This window comes from Limulus polyphemus, unplaced genomic scaffold (genome assembly GCF_000517525.1).
Source record: "Limulus polyphemus unplaced genomic scaffold, Limulus_polyphemus-2.1.2 Scaffold708, whole genome shotgun sequence".
NCBI classification, from domain to species: Eukaryota; Metazoa; Arthropoda; class Merostomata; order Xiphosura; family Limulidae; genus Limulus; species Limulus polyphemus.
The window spans coordinates 308441-330587 of record NW_013666318.1 but is presented as its reverse complement, the minus strand read 5'-3'; the positions used below and the strand labels follow the sequence as shown (position 1 = coordinate 330587).

General features: G+C 32.7%; 1 protein-coding gene across 4 annotated transcripts in view; it reads left to right on the top strand.

Annotated features, from left to right (window-relative positions):
- The window catches only part of LOC106460099 (alpha-catulin-like), a 155866-nt gene that overhangs the window by 3053 nt on the left and 130666 nt on the right, over positions 1 to 22147 (top strand). For 2 of the 4 annotated variants that reach the window (XM_022386725.1, XM_022386722.1), the window contains exon 1: positions 18090 to 18965. In XM_022386725.1, coding sequence (XP_022242433.1) covers positions 18948 to 18965 — 18 coding nt within the window. In that variant the 5' untranslated portion in view covers positions 18090 to 18947. Of the gene's footprint in view, positions 1 to 12328; positions 12408 to 18089; positions 18966 to 22147 lie in introns of those variants that run through there. The other 2 variants (XM_022386724.1, XM_022386723.1) reach the window with 2 other exon arrangements.

The following is a 22147-nucleotide window of genomic DNA, read 5'->3' as shown; positions in this document are numbered from 1 at the left end:
CCATCATCAACTCCTTCAGTCACTTTGACTTGAACTTGATGACACCTGGTTAGTTCAACCTCTCTTTAGCACTTACCGGAATTTGGCCTTTGTTGTTCCCAAACGTCATTTTATCAAAGTTAACTACACACTTCCTTAGTAGTAAGTAGTCCAACCCTAATATGCATGGGTCTTCAATGTCAGCCAAGTATACTTTGTGTCTGTCCTTTATGTTCATGAGCTCAATAGTTACCTACACTGGTCCCCATAACCTTGTAAAATGTCCTGTCACACCACAGAAACTCCAGCGCGCATTCTCCCAGCGTCGCGTGACTTCTGCTGTCGTAACACTAAGTTGTTGTTGGGCTTAGGATTCTTCTACAGTAGGTGTCTGTGACTTGTTAGGGATAAATTCAACTATGAATAAACAGCACACACTTTACTTGTTTTCAAATAATGTATATATATATACATATATATATATTCGAAACAAGTTAAACGTATATACAACAAATTCTTCACACTATAGAGATTACAGGCATATCATAAACACTGTTTATGCATATAGTTTTCTTCTTGTTGTCAAAACTCCACTTAGGCATATTCAATTACTTTAGAATTTCAGTTGACAAGTTGAATTATCTTCTCTATATTACTATTGTACTAGTATTCTGTGTGTGATTCACTTACAGTTGTGGCGCAAGTTACCGTAATTCGTTTGGTCTTCTTTCTTCTGAAGAGCCTCTGTTCCTTTTGTCAAAGTGTACCCAGGCTGGTTCAGTTACTTTAGAACCCCACTTTGATGGAATAAAATTACCCTTCTTATTTTTTTTATACTGTTAGTTTCACTCTAACATATTTAACGTTAGGCCTATGTCAGTCGTTAGGCCTATCACATCTACGGTACTTAACTTCACATAGCTATAATCTCTTTTGCTATTATCTGTCTATTGTTCTCTGTCTGCTGCTTCCCGCTAGTCTCACGCTATTTATATCTTTGTTACATAGTCGTCTGGCCACTTTCTATATTCTCGACACCAATTAGTTATTAACAAAACGTTATACAATCGTCTGCGTTTAATTCTTATTATAACAAAACTTAAAAATAATAAAGTATTCACTCATAAATATAAATTAATTACTAATATTTAACCCAAACAGTCTTTTATATCATGACAATTTCCAAATACTACATTCCTTAATTACTATTAGACCTATTACATTTTTAAACACACATTCGTTAATTACTATTTGACATATTACATTTTCAAACACTACACTCTGTAATTACTGTTAGACCTCTTACATTTTTAAACACTGCATTATTCAATTACTATTAGACCTATTACATTTTTAAACACTACATTCTGTAATTACTGTTAGACCTATTACATTTTTTAACACTGCATTCCTTATTTAATATTAGACCTATTGCATTTTTAAACACTGCATTCTTTAATTACTATTAGACGTATTATATTTTTAAACACTACATTCTTTAATTACAATAAGGTTATTATTATTACTTTGTTAAAGACAGACAAAACAAAACTTAAGGAAGGTTAGATTATTAGACAGAAAGGTAATACACCTTCCACGTGAGGGAATAGGAGAAAAGTCGATGTTCCATAATAATACTGTTACTGCGTTGGGGCTAAGTTCCGTAAACTCCTCCAGTTGTTGCTGACAGTCATTTCACCTAGCATTAAAAGCATTTGTTTTTCCTAAGTATTAACATGCCTTTGATATACGTGCTACTGCTGCTAATCTTCTCAGAAGGGTTTTTCACAGATTCCCTTAATGTTGCGTTAAACGCTTTGATGGCTGTTTTAGATGGTGATGGCTTAGCATCATGGGGAATTGTTAAACGAAGAAAGGGGAGTGGATAGATATAATGAGTCTGAAAAAAGGAAACTATTGAAAGCCATTGTCATAAAAGGCTTTGTTTCAAGAGATGTAATTGACGTACTTCATAAAAAATATACGTGTGTGTGTAATTATGCACAAAGCTACACAATGGTCTATTTGTGCTCTACCCACCACGGGTATCGAAACCCGGTTTCTTGCGTTGTAAATCCGCAGATATACTGCTGTGCCACTGGGGGGGCATTTTTAAAGGAAAATCTAGGAGATGACGTGTATATGTATCTTTTTCGTCAACTTTTCTGAACCAATGACTTTTTATACGACAAGGAGGGGGTTGATTATATCAAAGCAAATGAATACATGACGCATAAGTTTGATCCATCAACTATTCTTCCATCTATCCATTCGTTACATTTGAAAGAGAAATGGTTGGAGGTTCTAGTGAGATAAAGGGCTTAACATTTTGTCTAAGAAGAGACTAGTTAACAATATGATATACAGTCGATCAATGATGCTAATATTGTTACAGTTTAAATTTCAACATATACAATGCGTCAGTATATTTGGTTCTACTTGAATCGAGGTACCACCAAAAAAGTGGTTGCACTTGAGTCGTGGCACCATCAATATACGTGGTTCTATTTGAGTTTTTACTCCCTTAACGTTGAGTTCACGTATAAAAACCTTACAGTAACTAGTACTAACCAAAGACAATGTAAACCAGAGCAACAATAAAAGTATTACAGTAACTGGTGTTAACCAAAGGTAATATAAACCAAGGCAACAATAAGTACCTTACAGTAACTGGTGTCAAACAAAGACACTGTAAACCAAGGAAACAATAAAAACTTTACTGTAACTGGTGCCAACCAAAGACAATGTAAACCAAGGCAACGATAAAACCTTGCAGTAACTGGTACCAACCAAAGACAGTGTAAACCAAGACAAAAATAGAAACCGTACAGTAACCAAATACAATGTAACTCAAAACAACAACATATACCTTACAGTAAATGGTGTTAAACAAAGCAATGTAAATCAAGGCACCAATAAAAACCTTATAGTAGCTTGTGCTAATCAAAGACAATGTAGACCAAGGCAATAATAAAAACCTTACGGCAACTGATGCTAACCAAACCTAATGCAAACCAAGGCAACAATAAAACCCTTATAGTAACTGGTGCCAATCAAAGACAAGGTAAATTAAGTGCAACAATAAAAATCTTATAATAACCAAAGACAATGTAGACCAAGGCAACAATAAAAACTTAACAGTAACTAAAGACAATGTAAATTAAGGCAACAATAAAAACCTTATAGTAAGTGATGTTAACCAAAGGCAATGAAGACCAAGGCAAAAATAAAATCCTTACAGCAAATGGTGCCAATCAAAGACAAAGTAAACCAAGGCAAAAATAAAACCCTTACAGTAACTGGTTCCAATCAAAGACAAGGTAAACCAATGCAACAATAAAAACCTTACAATAACAAAAGACAATGTAAATCAAAGCAACAATAAAAACTTTAGACTAAGTGGATGTTAACCAAAGACAATGAACATCAAGACAACAATAAAACCTTACAGTAGTTGTTGTCAATCAAAGACAAGGTAAACCATGGCAAAAATAAAACCCTTACAGTAACTGGTTCCAATCAAAGACAATGTATACCAAGGCGACAATAAAAACCTAACAGTAACTGGTGGTAACCAAAGATAATATAAATCAAGGCAACAATAAGTACCTTACAGTAACTGGTGTTAACCAAAGACAATGTAAACCAAAGCAACAATAAAAACTTTACAGTAACTGGTGTTAACCAAAGCCAATTTAAACCAAGGCAAAAATAAAACCCTTACAGTAACTGGTTCCAATCAAAGACAATGTATACCAAGGCGACAATAAAAACCTAACAGTAACTGGTGGTAACCAAAGATAATATAAATCAAGGCAACAATAAGTACCTTACAGTAACTGGTGTTAAACAAAGCCAATTTAAACCAAGGTAACAGTTAGAGAAAAGCAAATGATGAGTTTCATAAATTTTAGCTTAAAGTCTTAATGAATATATATATACATTTATTATCCTATTAAATTGAAAATTATATTCGAAACAAACCCAAAAGAATACAAAATGTTTCACTAAACACATATGTGTAAAACTAGTCATTGGAAATTTAAGTATGATTTGTAATTGAAAATATGAAACAAACTAACTTTGACCCCTTGCATTATTATAAAAACAATGATAGGTTTCACTGGGTTATAATAGTTTGTTTGTAGTACTTATTAAACGACTATCAGGGCACATATAACTCTCTTAAATGATGTTGCCCTTCTTTTCCATTGAGTTAACAGGAGTTGTCATTGTTGAAAATGTGCTATTTTTCTAGGCATAAAGAGATCATTGTGTAAAATGAAAACTTTGTGTCAACTAGTCATGCTTAGAGCGTCACTGGTTCACTAGTATATTCTGAGAGCAACTGGTGCAGGTTAAAACTAGGTAAGGACAATGCTGGGTAGATGTGATTATAATAGCTCTTATTGGTTAATACTTCAGCCCTTAGCTGATAGTTGTAGTTGCATCAATAACTATTGACTAATGATTAGAAGTAACAATGGCACTCAACTGGTCATAGGAAGGAAGAGCATCGCTGACAATAGTTAATACTAGTCAAAACTGCACACCACAGTTCGTCATAATAAGAGCTAACACCACTCAGAGATGTACTATACAGCTCTTCATAATCAGGGCATTGTTTACTATTTGTGCTGACAAGAGCTAACACTAGTCAAAACTGTACTCTACGGCTCGCCATAATAAGAGCTATGTTCACTATTTGTGCTGACAAGAGCTAACACTAGTCAAAGCTGCACTCTACGGCTCGTCATAATAAGAGCTATGTTCACTATTTGTGCTGACAAAAGCTAACACTATCCAAAGCTGCGCTCTACGACTCGTCATAATAAGATCAGTGGTTATTATTTGTGCTGACAAAAGCTAACGGTAACATAAATTTTGGACTTCAATATTTTAAATGTTTATTTAGGAGTTAGTAGTTCACTATTAAATCTTTTTCCACAGATAGAAGGGATTTTTGTTTACAAGTTAATTCATAATTGAAGATTATTATCCTTTACTTGATTTTTAAACATTATTTATGCGACATTTATTTTATCTATGAACGAATAATCGTCTTCGTTATAGGATTCACGTGAAAAACCCCTATTCTCTTACATTAATTCACAGAAGAAGAAGAAATGTGTTAATATTTAGTTTTTGTTCAAACAAATGTAAAGTTTTTCTAGCTGTTTTATTTAGAAACTAAAGTTTTTCATAATTATACATCAGTTCTTTTAGAAATAAAACATTTCTTTCAATTCATGTTTTTTCGACTATTGAAACTTTGGGTATGTTAGGATATCGGTATTTTCAACACCTTATGATGACACCTTATGCAACACATAAGATCAGAGATCACTAAGTTAGAACCGTCGATTAGTGGTAGAGCACCCGGTTAGTGACAACTCCACGGCTACTTCCAAGAGAGAAGATTGTTTGTTTGTTTTTAATTATACACAAAGCTACACAAGGGCTATCTGTGCTCTGCCCACCACGGGTATCGAAACCCGGTTTCTAGCGTTGTAAGTCCGCAGACATACCGCTATGCCACTGGGGGGCTCAATATAGAAGAAGGAATAAAATAACAGTTTGATATGAAACGAATAAACCAGTTATGATTGCTCTGCCATAAAGTTTTGTTACTTTTGAGTTTGTCTATACCAAAGAAAGAGTCCCTACTAAACTGGAAATTATAGATTAAAACATACAGCTTTGGATGTAACAAGAATTCCGACTCAAAGACAAAGACCACATGTTATTTACATCTCAAAATACAAACAAAACTGTACGTAAGATGAGTGGAACTAATTGTATAATCCTAAAAATTACGTAATCTTATTGGAAGGCTATGAATTAAACATCAATATACCTTTATTCAAGATTAAAAAGAGCTTAAGAATTTTACTCAATTTTCCTTGAATTGAAATCTTCTCTTCGAATGTCTTTGTGAAATATGACTTATTCATATATTCATAAAGGAAGAACCGTGGAATGTATTGATTCATTCATTTAGATAAGAAAACGTTGAAATAAAAACACTCCATGCTAATCTTTTCAATACCACATTATTATTCACCAGAGTTGGAGTACCCTTGATGTAATATTGGTTCACAAAGTATTTGTGGAATTACATGTCGATTACGGATGTTGAAGAAGCTGCTGTGAGGTATGTGGATGTACATGAAAATTACATTCAAACAGTTTTTACTCAAACCTCGTCATTCATTCCTGATCAAATGACTATACATCAATCAGCCATCTGTATTAAATATAATTTAATTCATATCACACTACAATGTAACGTTAAAAACAAAATGGAGAACGTATAAGAGGAATTTATTTATATTAGCTATATAGCTTGTTAGTTTCAGTTTGACAATATAAAGGACGCAGTTTCGACCAACTTTTTTAGGCTATAATCAGAATTACTACATACATATATCGTATTGTTTGATCCAAAATAAAGTGAAATAAATAAAAAGGTAACATCACCGCTTTTCGTTTACAAAGAGAGCGGAATTTCATTTTAGAGAAATGAAAATATGTGTACGAATATCTTTATTTTCTGAAAAATTGTTCTATTTGTTAGTTTTGTGTTTAAGGGCAAAGTTACAAATATGTACTGTGCCTGCCACATGTGTCGAACCCTGATTTTTAGTATTATAAACTCAAATTTAACACTGAACCTCGGAAGGGCTTTTCTTTAAATGTTGACTAATTTTAGAATTCGAAATTTATTAAAGTAACAAAAGAAGCTGGACATGTAAAAAACATGTCCCAAAATACAAATTAACACAATTAAAAGTGAGACATAACTCTAGCAAATAAAACAATACTTTAATATGATAATATTCGATTGATTGTTATACACTAGAAAATTACGCAAAACGTTAATATGATGATCTTCAATTGGTCGTTATTGTACATCATCAAATCACGCAACGCGTTAACATAATTATGTTCTTTTGGCTGCTAATACATCATAATATAACGATGTTTTAATGGCTGCTGCATACTATTAAATTATATACCGTGTTAATATTATAATGTTGTGGTTTGAATATCACGCAAAGCTACACGAGAACCATCTGCTCTAGCTGTCCCTAATTTAGCAGTGAAAGACTAGATGGGAGGCAGCTAGTCATCATCACCCACCGCCAACTCTTCGATTACTCTTTTACCAACGAATAATGGGATTCACCGTCACATTATAACGCTCCCACGGCTGAAAGGACGAACATTTTTGATGGGACGGGATTCGAACCCGCGACCCCAGATTGCGAATCGAGCGCCCTAACCACCTGGCTTTTCTGGGCCTAACGTTCTGTTGACTGTTACATAAACATCTGAAGGCCAATTGCACTAGGTAATAAGAGGAAAGTAAAGTATTTTGCAAAAACGTCTAAAAGTGTTTAATTTTTCGTTCTTTAGTCTCGAAAAATTAGTTTCAATTGAATCAAGTCGAATATGATGAATAATTCTTTTATAAGATCAAAATAAGATACGATATTTTATCAACGAGAAAAATACAAAAGCACACTCTGCAAATTCCAGAGAATCTCAGATATTAGGTGAAATTTTAATTCATAGCGTTAATTGAGTATATTGTTCCGAAGAAATGGATATTTTTTGTCAAGCTATTTCAACTATATGTTGTCATAACAGCACAAAAGATAGTACTAAACTGTTGTTCTCTAAGTTCACAAAAAGTTATTTAACCAATTTATAAGATGCGTATCATGTTTAAGAGCGTTCCTAGCAGTGTGCTTTACATTATATTCCCATCATATCTTATATTCTTAAGCACATTTATATAAATTAAGGTCTATTCTTTAATTAAGGTGTCCTCGGTCTCACGGTAGCTCAACGCTAAAATTAGAGCTTTTAAAAGCTGAAGATCTGGACTTGTTGCGAATGGAGAGCACAATGCAGGTAGCCCGTTAAGCATCTTCGCATTTAAAACAAACAAAGAAAAAATCATCCTCAAGCTCTGACTCATTTACTGCTATAAAGAGATTGATTCTTAGACAAATAATATCAGAGTATCTCCTAATAATCACCTGAGCATGTGGTTAACTCAGAGCTGGACATCTTTAATATATTTTATGTTTTGTTCAGAACTCCTACTGATAGACTGATCATGTGGTTAACTCAAAGCTTGAAATCTAAGATGTTTATTAAATTAACACCTAAAAGACAGAAACAGTTTCTAGATAAGTGACCTCTTTGTGAGGTTAGATTAGATTGTTAGGGCTTAGATTTCCACATAGCCCAAACATGTGCACAGGTTACTTTATTATAAGCATAAGAACTGAAACAAATTATATGTTAATTTGTGAATATTAAAGGCGCCAGTTAGGGGAATGAATAAATTTAAAATTTCTAACATAAATGCAAAACAAACAAAAACAAACGTTTCTATTAGGAGACAAAATATCATATGCTTTGATGCAAGTCACGTCAATATATATATGTATACCGTGATCTTAACTTTTGAGATATATTTAAAATTTTCATACTATAAAATAGTTTGAATGCTAATTTCCAGAAGTAATACAACTAATTACTTAGTATAAATACTTTTATTAAAGGTGAAAAGTATTTCTAAAGTTTTATCTTTTATGATAACCTTTGGAAAGTTGAGGATATTTATAAAAGGTTCTGTTTTGTTTGTTGAACGCTAGGCTTAGTACTCTTTACATTTTGTATCTGATTTTTTTTTCAACTAAAGAGCAAACCGTTGGCACCTTCGAGGAGCTTATAAAAACTGTATGAACTTTGTTATACTTAAACAAATCTACATCTTATAATGAGTCAAAATCGAAGTTCATTTGTAGGAGGTTCAGGTGCCATTTCAAAGTTTACGAGTGTAAGGAGTCTATTTTTGACAATTTTATGCAAAAGAAGTAAACTTCTATGGTAATACGTTATTCAAGACGTAAAGTTAACAGTCCACCATTGTGATTGAAATCCTAATTGAAGATCGATGGAGAAGTGTGACAGACGCGGTTTTCATTATATTTCTTTTTGAGAATTACATTTATTTTTTGGACAAATTAAGAAACAGGAAACAGCCACCGTAACTTTAATATGTCTTTAAAAACCACTGTACTTACCCCATCCATTCTAGCTAAGTTAACTGTTCTATATACCCCTTTAACTGGCCTACACCTAATAGCTACGTCAGATGTTTTAAATGTCTGCTCCTATTTCTTCCACCTACGCTACGTTGCTACATTAACTGTTTTAAGTATACCGTGCTTTAAGTATACCGTCCTATTTAATTTAACTTTTTAAATAGCCCCTGTAGCTACTCCACGTCTCCTACCTAAGTTTACTGTTCTAAACAGCTCTTCTTAATTCACCTGTTTTGCTATATAACAATGCTTCTGGCTAAGTTAACTGTTTTAAATAGCCCGTATAGCTACTCTACGTCTCCTACCTAAATTTACTATTTTAAATATCCCCTGTAGCTTTCCTATCCCTCCTAGCTAAGTCAATTAATTTTAATAGTTGCTCCTATTTCTTCTCCCCTGCTATATAGGTATGTTAAATGTTTAAATAATTCTTGTGTCTTGCTACTCTTCCTAGTTAATTTAATTGTTTTAACTGGTCACTATAGCTTACCGAGGTCTCCTATCTTCATTAAATGTTCTTTAATTGTTACTTTCCCTTCCCTGTTAAACACCTACGTTACCTTTTTCAAATAACCCCTTTACACCTCCTAGCTAAATTCACTGTCTTGAATAAACCCTATAGCTTCCTTATCTCTCCTAGCTAAGTGTATACTTTATTATTAAGGTCGTATACGTCACATACTCGACAAAGTCCCTCCGATCTCCATTTCCCTTCTCAGAGTACCAATTCATATTGATCTTTGTTTATCTTTTCTTCGAGTTCCACTAGGTTTCCATTTAACTGCTTACTTGATGATTCTTTCTTAAGTATCTCTAGTAATTATGTCCGATCCATTATATCTATTCTACCCTTCTTCATAATGTCATCAATCCAGAGTAAACAGAGTCCACGAACTACAGGTCCATCTTCAAGGATTATTCTTAGAAATCAGTTTTCAAATTTAACAAATATGCCACATACACACTTTTATTGCTGTACTAATTTTGAAATCCGTACAGAATAATTGATCTTTGTTTATCTTTTCTTCGAGTTCCACTAGGTTTTCATTTAATTGCTTACTTGCCACTAACAAACAATTGACATTTAGTTCCAACGTATAAAGCTCTAGTTAGATTAATGTACTTTTGAGGAAGACTATAATATCATAGTATTTTCCAAAGCCCCTCCTTGATGATGCTGTCGAAAGCTTTGTCAAGGTTCACGAAAACTATTACAAGAGGTCTTCAAAATTCAACATTTTGCTGTATGATGTGCCTCAGTACAAATATTTGGTCTTTACATCCACTTCTGCATCTGAAAACTGCTGTTTTTCTCACACTTTGTTATCCAATTCTTTTTTATATTGTTTTAGAAGAACAATACTGAAAACTTTAGCAAAAGTAGATGTGAAGATGGTTCCTCTCCAGTTTTCGAATTCTACTAAGTCACCTTTGATTGGTGTTTTTATAACAATTCCACGTTTCCAATAATCATGTATCACCCCAGTCTTCCATGTTTATTAAACAATTTCATCAAGACTGTTAGTGTATAATCATATCTGTTTAAGCATTTAAGTTGCAACCTAACCAGCTCTAATTGCTATTTTTATTTATTTAATGTAAAATTCATTTAAGTCTATATTCAGCTCATTTGGAGGTGAAGGTCTGTCCAAGGGTTGCCCGTTTCCAATTCATAACCTCTTTGTATTGTTCCTTCCATTTCAACATAGTTTCTACCTAGCCTGTTTTTTTTTTTACTCCATTACGATCTATAACTGGTAAATTCTTCATCGATCTTCCATTGCCAGTGATCTCTTGGGTAAGTGGATAAGTTTCCCTAACATCCAGACCATTCTGGTAAATTCTTCATCGATTGATAAATTTGTGCTTTTTTTATATTGGTTGATAAAATTGTACTGTGTTTTATATTGATTGATAAATTTGTACCATTTTCGATATTGATTGAAAAATTTGTAATGTTTTTCATATTGATTGATAAATCTGTACTGTTTTTTATATTGTTTGATAAATTTGTACTGTTGTTATCTTGATTGATAAATTTGTACTGATTCTTATTTTGATTCATAATTTGTATTATTTTTGTATTGTTAGGGGAATGAATAAATTTAAAATTTCTAACATAAATGCAAAACAAACAAAAAACAAACGTTTCTATTAGGAGACAAAATATCATATGCTTTGATGCAAGTCACGTCAATATATATATGTATACCGTGATCTTAACTTTTGAGATATATTTAAAATTTTCATACTATAAAATAGTTTGAATGCTAATTTCCAGAAGTAATACAACTAATTACTTAGTATAAACACTTTTATTAAAGGAGGTGAAGGTCTGTCCAAGGGTTGCTCGTTTCCAATTCATAACCTCTTTGTATTGTTCCTTCCATTTCAACATAATTTCTACCTAGCCTGTTTTTTTTACTCCATTACGATCTATAACTGGTAAATTCTTCATCGATCTTCCATTGCCAGTGATCTCTTGGGTAAGTGGATAAGTTTCCCTAACATACAGACCATTCTGGTAAATTCTTCATCGACCTTCCATTGCCAGTGATCTCTTGGGTAAATTGATAAGTTTCCCTAACATACAGACCATTCTGGTAAATTCTTCATCGACCTTCCATTGCCAGTGATCTCTTAGGTAAATTGATAAGTTTTCCAAATTTCCAGACCATTCTGCTAAATTCTTCATCGATCTTCCATTCTCAGTGACCTCTTGGGTAAGTGGATAAGTTTCCCTAACATCCAGACCATTCTGCTAAATTCTTCATCGATCTTCCATTCTCAGTGACCTCTTGGGTAAGTGGATAAGTTTCCCTAACATCCAGACCATTCCATTTAGTAATTTTATGATCGGCTTTGGCAGCGAGTTTTTCATGATATTTTCATTTATACCTTCTTGCTAGTCTTTTAACTTCATTAAGCAGCTTCCAGTTCTTAATCTACTAATATCGTAATAGAGAAGAGACTCTATTTATTGTCTTCATATATTGTTTTTATATCTTCCATTGTACAATACTATCCACGTTTCGTCTGATATCCAGGCTTTTCTTTTCTGCTTTACTGAATATTCAACAATCATTTCTTCATCTTCCTTATATGTTTTACATATTTCATGCCATAGTGTTTGAGCTTCAGTTGTGCTTCTACATTATTATCATGTTTAACTTTATATCTGTCTTCTTGGCAAATATATCCAAATCATTTAATCAACTTTGCAGTGACTTCGAATATCGGCCAAAAGAGGAGGTGAGGAGTAGTCCCAAAGGAAGAAGAATCTGTGAAGAATGCTCACCCATGGTGAGGCATTATATGTTTATAGGCATTATTTATATCTCTACCACCTGCTTTTTGTTATTTCCTCTAGACGTCTTTCGTTCCTATTTTGACTTCCTGACGTCATTTCATTATGGGTAGGCGAAGGAGGAGGGCGTGGTTACAAAGCATAACTTAGTAGCTATGCATAAGTTAGTAGTTATACCTAAGTTAGTAGTTATACCTAAGTTAATAGCTATGCCTAAGTTAATAGTTATACCTAAGTTAGTATGTATGCCTAAGTTAGTAGTTATACCGAAGTTAGTAGTCATACCTAAGTTAGTAGTTATACGTAAGTTAGTAGTTATAGTAGATAGCCCCTGTAAGTTTCGTCTTCCCTCCTTACTAGGGTAACCGTTTTAAATACCCCCCCCCCTGTAACTTTCCTGTCCTCTCCTAGCTTGTTAAGTTTTTTAGATAGCCCCTGCAACTTTTCTCTTCCCTCCTAGCTAGGTTAACTCTTTTAGATAACCCCTTTAACTTTCCCTTCCCCTCCTAGCTAGGTTAACTGAGAGTCTCTGTTTCTCCATCCTTGCCAATTGAACTGATTTTCCTTGTTGCTTTCTTCCCCTCCTAGCTAAGTTAACTGATAGTCTCTGTTGCTTCCCTCCCTCTCCTAGCTATGTTAACTGATAGTTCCTGTTGCTTCCCTCTCCCTCCTAGCTATGTTAACTAATAGTCCCTGCTGCTTCCCTCACTTTCCTAGCTATTTTTACTGTGTTAAATAGCTGCTCTTATTTCTGCCTCTTTGCTAGATAACTAAGTTAGCTGTTTTCAATAGTTCTGTAGCTTCCCTATTATTTCTAATTAAGTTAGCTGTTTTCAATAGCTCTAGCTTCCCTATTATTTCTAATTAAGTTAGCTGTTTTCAATAGCTCTAGCTTCCCTATTATTTCTAATTAAGTTAGCTGTTATAAAGAGTTGTTCTTATTTCTTCTTTCCACCAATGTTATATAGCTACAATAACTATCTCAAAATGTCGTGTTACTTCCCACCTTTCCTAGTTACCTAATTCAGTTAAATGTTTTATTCAGCTTTATTACATTGTTTAGCTAATTTAAGCGTTTTGAATAGCTGCTGCTACTTCTCCACCCCAGCTATGTAACTAAGTTAACTGTTTTAAATAACCCCTGATTGTTCTATATTTGTCATAGCTTTGTCAGATCATATATGTTCTTTTCTTTTCACTTTTAAGAAGGTGGCTGATTTTAGTACAGTTGTTGATTCTCATCGTTACTAGCTATGACTGTTGATTGTTGATTGTTTTAGTGGATCTGCTGCAGATTTTCACCGTGATCAGATTTGTCTGTCTATTTTTACATCCTACACTTCCTAAGTAATTTAACTGTTTAGTAAAGCTACTACTGATTTTCATCGTGATCAGATTTGTCTGTGTATTTTTACATCCTACACTTCCTAAGTAATTTAACTGTTTAGTAAAGCTACTACTGATTTTCATCGTGATCAGATTTGTCTGTGTATTTTTAGTTCCTACTCTTCCTAGGCAAGTTAACTGTTTAGTAAAGCTACTACTGATTTTCATCGTGATCAGATTTGTCTGTGTATTTTTAGTTCCTACTCTTCCTAGGCAAGTTAACTGTTTAGTAAAGCTACTACTGATTTTCATCGTGATTAGATTTGTCTGTGTATTTTTAGTTCCTACTCTTCCTAGGCAAGTTAACTGTTTAGTACGGCTGCTACTGAATCACTCATATTGCTCAATTAGCGCAGCTATTACTATTCGTTCATTTGTGCTTTTATCAGACATTTTGAATTCTTGTGTCCATATTCACATGAGCACATAAACTATTTAACAAAGATAACCTAACAAATATTGAAAATACGGTTTCCGGAATTTAAACACAAGCTTATCGTAAGTTTTGTTCACATTTTTTGGATCTTAAAGGACTATTACAGATACTGCGATGCTCCAGGTTTATTATTACTTTCTTATCAGCTCGATTCCAGTAAACAAAATTCAATGGCATATCTAAAGGTTTCCATTAGCGATAAAAGTATAAAAATATGTCATATTTTATATTTCTATCAACGTGATGGTTTGGCTCAGCTAAGCGTTTACTAAACAATTCAACTCTATGTTCTATTTTGTAGCAGACTAAAGTATACATATTTCTTTAATCAACGTACGATGTGGAAAGTCAATAATTTCTGCAGAGACTATCTCTGTATTATCTTTGACACGTTGAGTAGATCGTCTTTTACTTCTAACGATGCAATGTTCAACTGTGGAGCAAGAAATCTTGCCCATCACGCTATCAGACTGGGGCCTAACTTCCGGTTAGCTCTCTCTCTATATCGAATGATGGCAAAGCCTCATCCACATTAACGTCAAGTCTTGGTTCGGCAACAAGCATATGTATGGTAGCTACCTGATTTTTCTTGCACGTATCTCACATGTTTCATTATGACAGTAATGCGATACATTATTTATCGTGTACGTCAAGTGATTCTTTCTTTCAAAAAAAAAATGTGTTTTTTCCGAATCGGAAGAATCTCAAATCGTCGAAAGACAATATTATTCGTTGTTGTCATATTGTAAATTATAATGTCTCACTGGAACAAAACTTCTACATTTTCAGGTTAAATAAAAATATCGTTTTACAAACACTGTCTCTGTTTTACTCAATTCTGTAATTATCGAGTTTCGCCAACTACCGACAGTTTCAAGTATTAATTATACAAAGTATATTATTATAATAAATTTCACTGAATAATAAGAAATGAACTAATAATTAGTTTTTATTTCCTTCTGAAGAAGGGTACCGTCTTAAAAGTCAGGCACATTTGTTAAAAAGAATAGCAACAACGACAACGACAAAAGATTTTAAAAAGTGAAACTTAAATAAAACCAACGTGAAATAGAACGAAATTCGAGAACTGAAATTGAAAAAGGGAATTTAGTATATTAAAATGATAAATAAAATCCGACAAACCAAATTAAAAAACAGGTTTTAAGAGATTGAAATAAAAAAATAATTCAAGAAATCAAATTTAAAATAAGTTTAATAAATATAAATAAAGAAAACAATTTTTAAAAAATATAAACAAAAACAAAATTCAAATTCGAGAAACCAAAATGAAACATGAACATATGGTTATGTTGTATAACAGTAAATATGCTTATGTTAGCAGTGTTTATAAGAAATCAAACTAATGAAACATGAACATATGGTTATGTTGTATAACAGTAAATATGTCTATGTAAGCAGTGTTTATAAGAAACCAAACTAATGAAACATGAACATATGGTTATGTTGTATAACAGTAAATATGTTTATGTAAGCAGTGTTAATAAGAAACCAAACTAATGAAACATGAATTTTAAGAAATGAACATATGGTTATGTTGTATAACAGTAAATATGTTTATGTAAGCAGTGTTAATAAGAAACCAAACTAATGAAACATGAATTTTAAGAAATGAACATATGGTTATGTTGTATAACAGTAAATATGTTTATGTAAGCAGTGTTAATAAGAAACCAAACTAATGAAACATGATCTTTAAGAAATAAACATATGATTATGTTGTATAACAGTAAATATGTTTATGTAAGCAGTGTTTATAAGAAAATAAACTATGCAACTGATTGTTAGAACTTGTGATGATAATGAAAACATTAATTTTGTGACCGAACGCTGAGTAAAGAATCATTAGCCTGCAGCGGAACCAAGCAGCTATTTCTCGATATTACGTTGCTTCATTTTATGATATTGATGCTAGTTTACCGTGGCGGTCTAGCTTTTACTTGTCAACAGAGTAGATTACATACAGAATAAAACGTTATATACATCATTAAAAACTCTTCATGATATATATGAATTTTCATTGGCAGTTTTTTTCACCAACCACTAGGGATTATATCCAATTTATTTTATACTTTCATTTTAGTCGCTGAGATGGAATCAAACGATTTATAACCTAATATTCCAATGGTTGATTATATTATTTAGAAGTGTAAGTTACTCAATAAGACAAAGCATGAAATAATAAAAGTTGCCTCTTGCGACTTTTATAGTAGATTTGGTGTTACCATCTCAGGAATGTAAAAATTCTGCAAAATCACTTATCACCATCGACTTCTGGTCAAGGTAAGGTACCAACACAGATCAGAACTAAAATGTAGACTATTGATGAATATAGATAAATTAATATACCATTGTAACTAGATGTACGAAAGTCACAAAACACAATTTAAAACTATTAGAAAACATTGATTCATCAGTTGGATCTTTTGGCTGTTGACAACATTCTTGGTCTTAATCCCAATAACATCAAATGTGGTTTGGTTAGCTTAGGATATTTAATTTAGTCATAAATCCATAGCTAAGCTAGCACTCTGAAATAATTCTCATAACAATAATAATGATATAAATATATATTAAAAATTAAATATAATAAACATTTTAACTGGTACTTATAATGAAATTGACATTGAAAGTAATAGAACATAATTTACTTACTTAAGTTCAGGAAAAGTTATGTAACAACTTGTACGTAGTACAAACGGCAACTTTGAAACCTCTTTAAACCAAATACTTCTTTTTCTATGAATTTACTTATAACTTCTCCATTTTTACTGTTCTTTAAATCGAAATATTTTATATACATATCAAATCTTAATTTTAAACTGAAATACACTAAAGCATCTAAATTACTTTAATCATTGCATTTGGCTATATTTTAAATTAGATTAGGACTTTAATGATAGAGCATTATTTATCTACGTAGGTGGCGTGTACTCGTTCTTGACAGACTGCCACCAATTTTTATACATATTGACTAGTATGATAAACACTTCTAAACACATTCCAACGATAAAACACGTAATTCAAAGCGCAATTAACGTAATATACAATAAGAGTTTGAGTCCGTGTAAGTTTGGTACATTACCACTGCGTTGCTTTATACTAACTTAATCACTAACTCAGACCCTCTCCCTTGACCTTTATACTTCAACAATATTAACCATAGTTTCCTTGATTCGTCCGTTTTCTACTCATTACAAAATTCCATGTCAAGACGATGTTCCACAGTTATTTACAAATTACAAACGAATAAGTTACTTTCAAAACGAATTATCAAAACAGCACATTCACATTGCCTAAATACTTTAGAACTTTATTCAGAGTAAATGATAGAGTTTGAAGTTTTCATTACATGTTACTCTCAGCCATTCGACTTGCCTTCAGCTTCGCAGGAAACAGCTCACGTTTCCAGTTAGCCGACATCTACATAACAAAATACCACTGTCCACTGAGTGATCTGGACCATCCAAGAAATCCTCAAAATCCTGTGTGATATTGTATTATAACTATCCCATATTCTGAATTTGTAGATTTCTGAGTAATATTGTGCTTAATGAATTGCCGATATACGCCAACAAGGCAATAAAATTGTAGTTTTCCAAATTTAAACCATGTTTTAATGCTTATTACACATATTATGACATATTTCAAACTATTTCACAAGTGCACCTATAACTTACTAGCTTTATGCATTTATAAATTACATCTCAAATTATTATGTTTTCTCGTTTACTTTCTCTCCTCTGTGAATATCTATCGACGTATTTTCTGTTTGTGTGTTGTGGCTCCTCATTCATGTTTTCCATTCAATATAGAGCCTTCATCCAGTCTAGCATCATTGCGCGTGCTCCTCCGTTCATGAACGTCGACGCTTGCAGAGTGCAGCGCAGTGCAGAGCAGAGCAGAGTATGCACGAGCCGAATCGTTTCAGAATTACACTAGCTGCCGATTTCACAGACATCTCGAGTTCTACTAGCAAGAAGAAGTCTAGAAATATTAGTATTTAAAGAAAGTCGAACCGATTTAATTTCTCTCACTGTAATTTAGAAATAGTGCTAGGTCATCCTCGAAAATAGTGCTAGGTAATTCTTTACCAAAGTAATAAAGATACACATCATTTGAAGAACAATGATGATGTATGCTCTCGGGTACTAGCTGTTTCATCAAACAGACTCCGAGATTTTCCAGAATCTTCAGAAAGATTTACCCTAATAGTTATTTATTATAGCATAAGCGCATAAAGGGCTAGAGAGCATAAATTACTTCAATACATCTGTCTTCCGATAAATGCTTATATTTGATTAATCTTCAGTAAAGTTTGTTTACTTAAATACAACAGACCAGAAGTTGCCTTTTCCGTTTATTATCGTCCAATGCTCATCAAGCAAAGCTCTGAGATACATTCAAGCGAACAAATCAAATTGCGTGGAATCTTTTCTTCCTTAAAGGCATTATCATAAAATAAAAAAAAAGAATTTGAACCTGCTTTTGCCTTAATTGCAACAATAACTCCGTTCTTACTACTGTCTTTAAGCCTGAAAACGGTCTTTCCCAGAATTCAACCTAGTGGACACCGATCTTGGAGCTGACTCCATCATTTCATCGTCATCTGGGTATACTGGAGAAGCGCTTTGCTAACTTGTTGTTAAACTGAGAAGAAGTGTTAAACTACAAGCGTTAAAGGACATTCACAACCATGCATTCTCGGAGAGCGGTAAGTGTCTTTGTTTAAAACAGTACTGTGTTCATAGCAATTTGTATTTTGTTATAAACTAGGTTTAACAATGTTCAAATAGAATAGACCTTTAAGAAATGTTTGTACATTCCTACTTATGTAAATAACTAAATATTAGAACAAAAGACTAGAGTCAGTACTCAACTGACTTTAATTGGACTGTTAGCTGGGTGTGAGAATAACAAATTGTACTAATTAAATATCTATCAGTGTTTTGTAACATGACTTTAATTGGACTGTTAGCTGGGTGTGAGAATAACAAATTGTACTAATTAAATATCTATCAGTGTTTTGTAACATGACTTCGATTGGACTGTTAGCTGGGTGTGAGATTATCAAATTGTACTAATTAAATATCTATCAGTGTTTTGTAACATGACTTCGATTGGACTGTTAGCTGGGTGTGAGATTATCAAATTTTAACTACATATTTATATATTTTTTGTAACACGACTTTGATGGACTATTTGATGTGATATTACCAACCCGGAGTAGAAATTAAAGAACTATTATTTCGAGATTTGGTTAGTACAGTTTACTACGTAGGAGAGTATTATCTTGTGATATAAATTAACTCATAATTATCTATTACCTTTTATGTTGTTAATATTTGCTCGTGAGATATCAGCATGAATGGAGTAGAGAGCTTTTACGATTGTTTGTTACTTCTTTTAGTTGGAATTTAGAGTATAAAGTTTGAGTTATTTCTGACATATTAGTAGCCCCTAGGCCGACTTAATTTTGTCTAATTTTTGGGAATGAGAATATAAGCTTTGGGGTAAATCTAGCAATATTTGCTAACTTAAAGTATTATTTAATATTTGCTGGTAAAATGATATTGTTTGTTTAGAGTTAAGCACAAAGCTACAAAATGGGCTATCTGTGCTCTGCCTATTACGGGTATCGAAACCCGGTTTCTAGCGTGGTAAATCCGCAGACATACTGCTAGGCGACAAGGGAGGTATAAAAGGATATCGCGATAGTTCAATAATTTTCGTGTAGTGAAAATGAATTAATTGGTGTTTTCTAACCGAATTTTGTTTTATTAACTAACTTTGAATAGCAGTGTTCATTGAATTGAATATTTTTTCATTATTAGTCTGCTATCCACCTAAAATAGTTATTTATTTTACATTCTGAAACCTGGCTTGATGACAACAGTTAGCCAGGTGTCTCAGAATCGTACATATATTTTTCACTCGAACAAAATCTTTGAAATTTGATTCAGCATTTACCAGCAACTGGATACGAGAGTACAGCCACAGAATTTCTTTTTCATTTCTAAAAATTCTTATCAGTCTGGGTTTTTGAAATTTATTGTTATTTTCGTTTTTTGAAACATGTTTCTAAGTTGGTTTCTCAAAGTTTGTTTTTATTTGTATAACAAACAGTTTGGGGAGTCTAATTTTGTTTCTTATTTTTAGTTCTTAAAACCTGTTTTCCAATTTGGTTTATGGGAATGAGAACACCATCTGTGAGAGTGATGGAAACATCGTGAACCAACATGGTATACCTTAAGTCATGTTCGTACCACCATGGTATACCTTAAGTCATGTTCGTATCACCATGGTATACCTTAAGTCATGTTCGTATCACCATGGTATACCTTAAGTCATGTTCGTATCACCATGGTATACCTTAAGTCATGTTCGTACCACCATGGTATACCTTAAGTCATGTTCGTATCACCATGGTATACCTTAAGCCATGTTCGTATCACCATGGTATACCTTAAGTCATGTTCGTATCACCATGGTATACCTTAAGTCATGTTCGTACCACCATGGTATACCTTAAGTCATGTTCGTATCACCATGGTATACCTTAAGTCATGTTCGTATCACCATGGTATACCTTCAATCACTCAGTATTTACATTATATTTTTACATAACAGTATCGTTAACCCAATACGAAATAAAGCTATCGTTATACATATTTATTAGTGATGTCTATCCGTTTACCGACTGTATACACACATATATATATATATAAATTGTACAACATTCAGTAATATGATGCGTGTATATGTTACAGTACAACAACAAAGCAAAACTACTTAAAATTTTATTTTATTTTTCTCTATAGAGCTGTACATTATTTTGCAAATCTTCAATTTCCATGACAACCAATACCACAGTTCCTTGGTGCTAAGGCTCTTATCAGAGTTGATATCTTATTAGTGTTTGTTCTTTATCACTTCATGGACACGTTCTTAGTAAAAGTAATTTTTTGTTAGATCTATAACGGTGAAAGCTGATAAATATTTGCCACAACCACACCAATAACTTAAAACTTTTGACGTGAAATACTGACGGGCTGCTTACGAAAATAAATAGGAACCGACAAATTAACAAACACGCACAGTCATATATACATTAATGTCCAAAGATTAAGGAATAGACTGTTGAGCATTAACGATTTGTTCTTTAACTCTCGGACAACAGTGTTTATATACGCGTTATATTTTGACAGTTTTGTATAGCGCTTTTAAGCTATTTTTTCTGTGAACTTATCACAGATATTTATCGATCAATATATCAGTAAAAGCCATATTTCATTCTATCGTGCTTTTCTATCCTGTTATTGAACTAACAAACGCTACAACCATTGCTTATGAAATTTCCTGTGTAATCTGTGCTTAAGACAGTATTGAAAAAATTTCGGAATAATCTAAATAAATTCGTCTGTTCAGACTCTATTAAAGGCTGGAAGCACAAAACAATGAACAGTAAATCTCAACAGAGATTTTTACAGCATCAATCAAAAAATCTTATATTGAGTTACTCGTAAGGGATTACATAAGTAAAAAATCGACACTATCGACACTAAAATACTCTTATATATTTTAGATTTACATATGTTTGTATACATGTCAACGGAAGTAGTGAAGAACGTATTCAGGAAATTCAATATGATGAACGACTGTAAGAATTTACATTTTATATATAATGACTAGATTTCGTATTTAGACCTAATATTTACCTTTTGATGATTGGGAAAATAACTTTGTTCTTATGTTAATCGAAACCGAAAAAGAACAATAAGCAAATGAAAGAGAAAGGAAGAGACAAAATAAAGGGTAAAAATGTATGACAAAATAATTGTAAAATACTACTATCCACATTACCTAGGTTCGTGTAGTGTGATTATACTACTATCC